We start from the raw sequence: 9447 nt of genomic DNA, 5'->3' as shown, positions 1-9447 counted from the left end.
GGTAAATCTTTTTCAAAAGAATACTGGAAAGCACTGTATAGGAGACTAGTAAAGCAAGACTTTAATTTAATAATAAAAGAACTCTACCTCCCGAACTAACGCAAATATTAAAACAAAGAAAAGCAGTAGGGCTTGTTTGCACTGAGAAGCCAGATTGTTCAGCTCCTCAGACCTGAGGAGCCCAGATGTCATCCAAAGACCAGGAGGCGCCACCAGGAGCCATTTAACAGAGGACACCTTAAATAAACTGTAGGGAGCATCAAATAAATATTAAATATTGACAATGAAAAACTAATTCAAGCACTTATTACTTCATTCATTACATATCGGTTGTGGGCAAAAGACCTGCAACTGACAAATAAAGGCTATCTCATCATCATCATCTTGGTTGGACTGTTGTAATTTGTTATTATCAGGAAGCCTAAAACCTACCTGAAAAGTCTTCAGTTGATCCAAAATGCTGTGTCAAGATTATTAACAGGAACTAGAAACAGAGAGCATATCTCTCCTATATTGGATTCTCTTCATTGGCTCCCTGTTAAATCCTGAATCAAATTTAAAATTTAAAATCCTTCTCATCACATCCAAGGGTCTTGAATAACCAGACCCCATCTTATCCTAATGATCTTACAGTACCATATCACCCCATTAGAGCATTTTGCTCTCAGACTGTAGGCTTACTTGTGGTTCCCAGAGTATTTAAAAGTAAAATGGGAGGCAGAACCTTTAGCTTCCAGGTCCCTCTTCGGTGGAACCAGATCCCTGCTTGGATTAGAGAGACAGACTGTCATGGTTCTGGGTCGGTGACCCAGTTTTTGATTTTTGTACTCTTATTTTTGATATTATGAATTATGACAGTTTGTGTTTTGGTTTCCCAGTGTTTATTCTGTGCTCCCTCTGTTTTCCGTCGTCTCTGCCTGTGTATCCCCTGTAGTGTAGTCAGGTCTCTGTGTTAAGCCCGTGTCTCTTAGTCTGTCTTTGTGTTTGTGTTTCCTGTTTTATTTTGAAAGTCCACGTCTGATCTCAGTGTGTTCACTTTACGCTTCCTTGTCTCGTCAGTTCTGATTTCCCCCAGCTGTGCTCTCCTTTTGGGTCTCATCCTGTATTTCTCTGAGTCAGTGTCGTGTGGTTCCTCAAGCTCTGTGTTTCCTCGTGTGCCTCGCCCTCAAGTGTAAGTTTATATTTCCCAGTTTAGTTTTGTATGCTTTCCCCTGTCAGCAAATAAAGCTGAGTTTTTTGAGTTCATCCTTCGAGTCTGAGTGCCTCCATCTTGGGTCCGACTCCTACCTGCCACACAGCGTTCCTGACAGAGACTCCTTGTCTAATTTTAAGATTAGACTTAAAACTTTCCTTTTTCATCAACCATACAGTTAGGGCTTGATGCTGTTATATTTTGATCAATGCATGGAAGTCATGATGGTGATCACTCCAGTTTGGGGCTTTTTGATCAAACTCTTATATTGTCTGATACACAATTCTGTGCTAATTTAATAATGTGATAAAAAACTGAAATCTCTACATATTCTTAATGTTGACAATGACAACATGACAATCATGAGACAAACCTTTGCACATGTGTATTTGAGGTAAAACATCTAAGACCAATAAAAGACTTACAAAACAGAGAAGTTACCTATGCCTCGTTCTTTGATATACATAAATAATTTAATTATGCTTTCTATTTAGGAAAAAAATAAATCTCATGCTCATGTGTTGGTTCTTATATTCTAAGGCCTCAACCCTCTGTTGTCTGTAAGACTTGTTCTTCATAAAGTTGAGAAGGACAAAGACACAAAAATAGGTTCCCTGTTGAACAGAATTTTATTCAGTTTTGTGACTTGTGTAATACTGTCAGCCTCTTTTAATAACATGTTTAATTAATTATTAATGTAATTGTCACTCAAATGGCTTTTGTATAAAAGCGATTAATATTTAGGTTCCAGCAGTTAAAATATTTTTGTTTGTAAATTGCTGTTTTTTCTTGTTTATGATATGCGTTTATCTTGGCACAAAGAACAATTTTTGTTGCCCCGCTATTATCGCGAGGTTTGGGCGTGATTATAAGAAGCTGTGAGGCCTGCGGTTCATCCACTAGCTGTAGAAGGTATTTGTTATAATTGTGTTGTAATAGTCTGCAAATTTGTAATATATGGTGTTCAAATTACTTTATATGTTAATTTTGAACGCACAAGACTATAAGATTATTTGTCTAGAACGTCCAAAGGCAGCCACGAGGTAATATTTTCTTAAAGCACACGTATTACTTTCAACTGAATAAAGAGCCTAAATCGTTTGTGTTTTATGTTTGTAGTTTTCACGGTGTTCAATAAGTAAAAGAAGCCGTGCCTGTGATTTTGTTTCGGAGTTGCAGTGAAAACTCGCCCCAGCCTGCGCCAGTGAGAAGCTCATTAAGAAGAGCAGTGAGTGACGGTGCAGTGGTGCGACACAAGAGGTCGCCATCACACAAGCTCACCGCTCACAAGCAGCCAAGCACAATAGCAACAACATTATATAACTGGAGTAAATTGGAAATTAACAAAGGGCAGTGTTAAAAGTAGAGTAAGAGTGGTTTATATCCACAGTGAATTTCTATAACACATCTGTCAAAGGTTACTTAATTTCTACTGTACTTTAAAGTGATGCTTTGTAGTTTATGAAAGTGTTTTCTGTGTTTGCTTAAGGTAAAACTACATGTGAAGTTTACAAAGTTCTTCAAGTTAAAGTTCACATATATTAAGAATGAAAGTCGTTATAGCTAAAGTATATAATAACAGTAATCCCAAAGTAATACTCAAGTTACGTATAATAAGTTATAATAAATTTAAAGAAGTATTTTGAAATCAAAACTTAGTGCATTGACTGACATTTAACTAGACTCACAAGATGGCTGACAATGATCATGAAGAGCAATATGCTGTACCACTTACTGCTTACTGCTGAGCAGATTACAGAACTATATATAATATAACTTCCGGCACCGCTCCGAGCTGGCAGCCAGCATCAGCAGCTCCGACCTGACCGAGTCCTTTTTTCTCTTTAATATATGCTTCTTTGTTGTTCTTGTGTTTCTTGTTTTTGTTTTTCTATTGTGGACTGCTATCCCCCACAATGGAGCTCAGAATTTTATAGACAATCGTGTTCTTTATTACATTTTTTACGGCATCTGTGTCCGGAAATCACGTGGAGGTCCGACCTCCTATTGTTTAGAGCAGGGATCAGCTGTTAGCCCTCTGGGCGTCCGCTGCCCTGCCTACCGCCGAGCAAGCCAACATCCCCCGCGAGGTGAGGAGGAAGAGACGCGGTACTCGGGCCAAGATCGGGCGTCGCACTAAAGTTAGGAGGTACTGGCCAGCAATTCCATCTATTATTATGGGGAATGTGAGATCTCTCCCCAATAAAGTAGACGAACGGCTCTTACCCAACATCAGAGGAGCTACAGGGAGTGCAGCCTGATGTGCTTCACAGAGTCGTGGCTAACTCCGGACTCACACGTAAACATGGATGGTTTTCATCAGATCCGGGCTGACAGAACAATGGAGAGTGGAAAGAAGAGAGGAGGGGGTCTGGCTGTGTTTGTGAACGATAGATGGTGTAACTCTGGGCATTTATCTATCAAAGAGACGCTATGCTGTAAGGACATTGAGCTGCTAGAGAGTACCGCGAGAGTTTACACACGTGATTATGATAGCTGTGTATGTCCTGCCCTCTGCTAACGCTGCAGCAGCCTGTGAGGTCCTGCACACTGTAACCAGCAGACTCCAAACACAGCACCCTCAGGCCCTTTTCCTGATCTCTGGGGACTTTAATCACATCTCCCTGTCCTCCACTCTCCCCACCTTCATCCACACCAGAGACAATAAAACATTGGACTTATTGTATGCCAACACCAAGGAGGCATACAGCTCATCACCTCTCCCTCCCCTGGGGGGCTCAGATCACAACCTGGTTCATCTCCAGCCTGTGTAATATTCTCAAGTACACAGAGAACCAGCTGTGAAACGCACAGTAAGGAAATGGTCGGCAGAGACTGAAGAGGGCCTGAAGGACTGTTTCCGTTCTACTGTGTGGGACAACCTCTGCAGCCCCCTGGAGGATGACCTCAACAGCATCATAGACTGCATTCTTCCATTCTTCTATTCTAACTACAGACTGTTTGTAAAAGTGAAAGAGTAAGAACACTGAAAAGGGTAAAGAGATCAAGAGGAGAAACTTTCAGAGCGCGAATTGAATGAGGTGATTAACAACATAATGTCACCTGCAGAGATGTACAAACCATTTATGAACAAATACGCCAAAGGACACGCTGGAGAGATTATATCTCTCGGCTGGCCTGGGAATGCCTTGGTGTTCCCCCGGATAAGCTAGAGGAGGTGGCTGGGGAGAGGGTGGTCTGGGCTTCTCTGCTTAGGATGCTGCCCCCCGGATAGAGCGGAAGAAGATGGATGGATGGATACACCAAATACAAACTGCAGATTCAGACGCAAAGCGCAAAGTAGATGTATGTACTTCACTTTCCTCATTCATTGTTAAAAGAGCTGAAAAACAGCTACAAGGAGACTTTGCAGATAGTGATTAAGAGCCATGGCCAGATGTTGGGTCGTGGTTCGGATCTCAAAGTACCAAATCAAGGTCAAAATCAAGAAGGTCTAAAAGTGGTTCAGGTCAAACTGATGACCCTCTAAAGTTAAAAGTCTGGCAGTTGTCATTTGAAACCATGATTGAAAGAAAAAACATTTCAAAGAATGAAAGACTATTATCTCAGGAAGTAACTCGGTAGACCCACAAAGAGAGCGTTGAAGGATTTCTCCTAGTGGGCAGAGATGAAGCATACAACTCAGCTTGGGAAGTGCTGGAAAAGCTATTTGGAGATCTTTTCACTACAGAAAATGCTTTAGAGACAAACTTCACAGTTAGCCTTAAATAAGCTCCAAGGATGGAAGTGAGTTGAGAAAGTTTACTGACTGTGCAGCTGTGATGCCACAAATAAAATCATTAGAGGTTCTTAATGACTGTATGGAAATTCAGAAACTCTTGTTGGTTGACGACAAGATGGAAACGCACAGCTATGAAAATTTGTAATGAATTTTCCATCAGCTAGCCATATGGGAGGTATCTGGGAACGCCAAATTTGGACAGTATGAAGCATACTAACAACAATGCTAGACAAGTCCTCAAATAGGCTTGATACAACTAGTCTAAGAACAGACAATGGCATCATTAACAGCAGACCGTTAAGTGTGGAGTATCTTAATGATCCTTCGGATCCGAAATCATTAACTCCTAATTACATATTAACGATGAAATCTTCAGTCATTCTCCCCCCTCCAGGACGGTTTTGCAGGGAGGATTTGTATTTGAGCAAAAGATGGAAAAAAGTACAATTTCTAGCAAATGAGTTTTGTCCACTTCTAATAGCTAAAGTAGGGGTGAAGAACTCCAGGCCCTTAGGCCAGTGTCCTGCAGGTTTTAGATATCACCCTGGGTCAACACACCTGAATCAAACGATTAGTTCACTACCAGGCCGCTGGAGAACTTCAAGATATGTTGAGCCATAATTTAGCCATATAAATCAGCGTGTTGGATCAAGGATACATATAAAACCTGCAGGACACCAGCCCTTGAGGCCCCCCACACCTGAGCTTAAGTGTGACTTTTAATTGTCACATGCTTCAGTGCATCGAAAGTAAGCTGTACCAACTGAATAAAACCAACCTTTTTTTGTCCCAGTCCAGCCCTGCTCAAAGAGAGTCAGATAGATCATCCTGTTAATATATGTTTTTAATGTTGTAAAAAACTTTTTTTTATTTAGCCGTAAAGTTTGCTGCTTGGTGAATTCCTACTGAGACGCAACTCCCCAAATATGGTCACATTTGGCTTATGTTCATATGGGAACACCTGAAATGCCAAACTAAGTGCTTTAGAACTATAGTCCACAAACAGACTGGTGATGCTTCTGTTGCTGTGTCAATCGTTTGTGCAGCCTATTGTCTGTTACATATCATAAATGTTGTTTATTGTATGTTGACTCGCATTTAGCTCACATCACTCTTGTGTTAACCGTTCAAAAAGCCTTACAAAGCAGTTAACATGATTAAACTGAACAGGCTGAAAGCTGAACGATAAAAAGTCCAGTCAAGAAATTGATTTTAAAAATAATCTTTAGAAAATGACCCCCAAATAGTGTTCTCTCATTTCATAGTATGAATGCACTGCAGAGTAACCTTGAACACTGGGTGGTAAGAAAACAAGGACAAAACTGAAAAGGTGTTCTCTCGATGTGGGATATGTGTTTTGAAATACAAATAGATAGATCAAAACTAATCACAGATCTCATCAGAGAAATCCAAAGGTAAATATAGCAACACTGATAATAATTCATAGTAGCAGGTTGAACTAGACTTTAGGAGCTCTTATACACTCTGCAAAAAAAAAAAATCCACGTTAATCTGTTACTGTAAAAAGTCTTTCGCTTTCTTCTTCTTTGAGACAAAAGAGTTGAAACAAAAACATTAGACATAATTTACTGGCACATTTATCACAAGGAAGTGCATGCCTCAGTTGTAGTTTGGTATGTGGTGTTTTAGTATAAAAGTACCTGAGCGGGAGGATTATCCACATACCATCTGACAACATGAAGGTCCTGCTGCTTACGCTGCTCTTCGTGCTGCTGTGTAGCACCCAAGGTGAGGCCATGTCATTCTAGCTTATATTCCATTTTAAAAGCAAACTTCTGATTGGGCTAGAAAATAGGTTTGATCTGAGGGAATCATTTGATTACACCTGGACTTCCTGACTGAGATGAAGGCTGTTGTCTTAGTATTGTAACATGTTTTGATGGATTTTGTCCTTTTTTTAATTAGTGCTCACTCTCAATTGCTACATCTGTGTGGATGAAAATGACACAAGCTGTAAGACAAAGACAGTTTGTCCACTGTCAGCGCAGTACTGTAAAACCACCCAGAAAGGTGCGTAGGATTTGTTTTCTACTTTCATTTTGTTTGTTCTCATGTTCATGATCTAATATGTGCGCTCTTATATCTTGTAAAATAATACAATTCCAACAATGGTGTGATGGTTTAGTGATTGTATTTTTTTTTTCTTTTTAAACAGGTGACAGAATTTCTCGATCATGTGAGGAGTTCTGTGCTGAGGACTATTTCACAACCTGTTGCAGAGAGGATTTGTGCTAGGCCTGAAGCACCCCTCCCGTCACTTTCACTTTCTGTTTAATCAAGTACAATGAAAAAAATGAAATTACATTAATCTGAATGCAATGTCATTTGTTTATTTACCCAAACAGAATCTATCAAAATCACGCACACTTGATTAGAGTTTGACTTGCTCTCATTCATTATGATCCCAAATACATGACTGGTGATTATGGTCATGGATTTTCTTGTATTTTTTTGTTTTTCTTAATGAATAGATGCGGGAAGCAGGGCGAAACACACCCACACCCTCTTAATCCTTTCCTGAGTGACTTAGTGGGTCAGAGCAATAAGCAATGCTATGTGGGTCACTGTCTATCTCCACTGTAATAAAAGTTGGACTATTTTTTTAAACTGCTAAAAAAAAACATTAAAAGCTGTTCTCTTAATCAATTTGTGTCAGCTGTCTTTTCTTACAGGGCACAAGTGTCTTGCCTGTTTCACACATTAAAATCTTCATACATTTTCACACGGCCACAACCCCCATGTGGACACTGTAAGACTCCCTCACTGGTTTCATTTGGGTGAGGTGAAACTGAGCTGATAACCATGGACCATAAAACGAACATCTCTTTTTAATGGTTCAACATGAGGTCTATAATCATTCGATGCTCAAATGATTTAAGATTTTTCATTTAATCTTTTTTTTTACATGCATGTAAACACAGTCAGATCTGTGGTTGGCACAGGTCACTCGCCTAGCAGCATTCACGCATCCTGCTTTGTTTTCAGATATGTCACACCTGTTGGTGTTAAGAACCCACAGTATGCAACAGGCCAGACTTGTTCTCAGAAACAATGCACTGCTGCACTGTGCATTGTTTTGTTGATGGAGAGATAAAAATACAGCAGAACTGTATACAGACTAGAAGGCCATTTTAAAGAGGCTCATTAAATCATGGGAGGTTGGCTGAAGTCAGCCACGAAGTGATTATGTGGTTCATTTAGGACTTGTGCCACATTAAAAACCATTATTGCGCTTACCTTGCTGTGCAAAAGGCATAACCACCACAACATCTGACACTAGAAGACAACAGTGACATGACTAATCGAAATGAGCTGAAAGGCAGCAAAATACATTTCAGCATCACGTCGTTTTCTTTGAAGTACTTCTTTTATTTTCATGTTTGTGAAAATATAGGTCATAGTTTTTAATCTCTCCAGCTGTTTTCTGCTCTGCATTAGAGGAGCTCAGACAGTATGATTTGTGGATTAAAAGAGCACCAGCTTCACACTTCATGTGTTACAAGTTAGTACACTTTGAACCACTCCAGAGGGATGATTGATTAGTCTCTAATCAATTAGGTAACAAAAAACAAGAAGAAGAAATGCACTGGATGCAAAATAACCTTATATTTTTTGTGTCTCGCCACAATTTGATATGTGAAAACGTTCCTACATTTATTGTGGTTTGTCAAAAAGTTACTTTAAATATTTCAAAGCTGTGGAAAAATACTTGCCTGCAACTGTTGCCCACACAGGAAAGAGCTGTTACTGAACACGTGAGAAATTGTGTGCAGCGCGCTTAGTGTAGTGTTTGTTTTATTGTCTAAAAACCTGCCTGGTTGTCACAGATGAACAGTCTCCTTTCAAGTGCCTTTTTTCCACACATTACATTCCCTTTTGCTATGCTGTCTTTAAATTCCTAACTTGTTAAGCCAAGCACAGATATACACATTGTTTTACCTCACTACATTTATTACCTTCAAGTTCAGATTTTAACACATACAATGCACATGTATTTAAAGGATCACCCCATAACTGTGAAAAATAAACTGCAACTTCAAAACTACTCCAACTGCTACATTAAAGCACAGCTTACATATACTTAAAGCACATATAGTTGCCATCACATCCACGACAGCATACCGTAAGTAGTATTTGATGTAACTTTATGTAAACAATCTGTTTATAGGCTTGTGTAATTTGACTAGTATAAAGATGCAGGTGGTTAATTGGCTAGTACATTTGGTTTCAATTTTGTATTAGTGCTAACTGATTACAGCGTTACAGCTGTAGATGTAAAACCTACATTAAATTCCCACTGATGTAAGGAGGAACACATCTTAGCACTTAAAGCTATAGATGATGATGACAGAAAGTAAAGAAATTCCACTACTTACCTTGCATCATGGCAGAGATTAATGCCTTAGTTTGCATAATGACAATAAAAAGTCTTGAATCTGGGTTTTTGTGTGTTACCTCAGAATCACAGGATGTTTTTTTTTTTTTTAATATA

At 39.4% G+C, this 9447-nt stretch overlaps 1 protein-coding gene across 1 annotated transcript; it reads left to right on the top strand.

Moving 5' to 3' along the window:
* Positions 1-6622: 6622 nt before the first annotated feature.
* On the top strand, positions 6623-7551 carry LOC102790417 (lymphocyte antigen 6D). Its single transcript, XM_035913845.2, has 3 exons — positions 6623-6683; positions 6861-6965; positions 7111-7551. The coding sequence occupies exons 1-3, from the start codon at positions 6632-6634 to the stop codon at positions 7188-7190; spliced, it is 237 nt and encodes a 78-aa protein (XP_035769738.1). The 5' UTR covers positions 6623-6631; the 3' UTR covers positions 7191-7551.
* Positions 7552-9447: the final 1896 nt, after the last annotated feature.

The sequence above is a fragment of the Neolamprologus brichardi genome, chromosome 14 (assembly GCF_056152115.1).
Source record: "Neolamprologus brichardi isolate AB-2024 chromosome 14, ASM5615211v1, whole genome shotgun sequence".
NCBI lineage: Eukaryota > Metazoa > Chordata > Actinopteri > Cichliformes > Cichlidae > Neolamprologus > Neolamprologus brichardi.
This window is presented reverse-complemented; position numbering and strand designations above follow the sequence as displayed.

Coding starts and splice junctions, on each gene's coding strand:
- LOC102790417 (XM_035913845.2), top strand. CDS start 6,632: ATGAAGGTCCTGCTGCTTACGCTGCTCTTCGTGCTGCTGTGTAGCACC. Junction 6,684..6,860: donor GCTGCTGTGTAGCACCCAAG/GTGAGGCCATGT, acceptor TTTTTTAATTAG/TGCTCACTCTCAATTGCTAC. Junction 6,966..7,110: donor CTGTAAAACCACCCAGAAAG/GTGCGTAGGATT, acceptor CTTTTTAAACAG/GTGACAGAATTTCTCGATCA.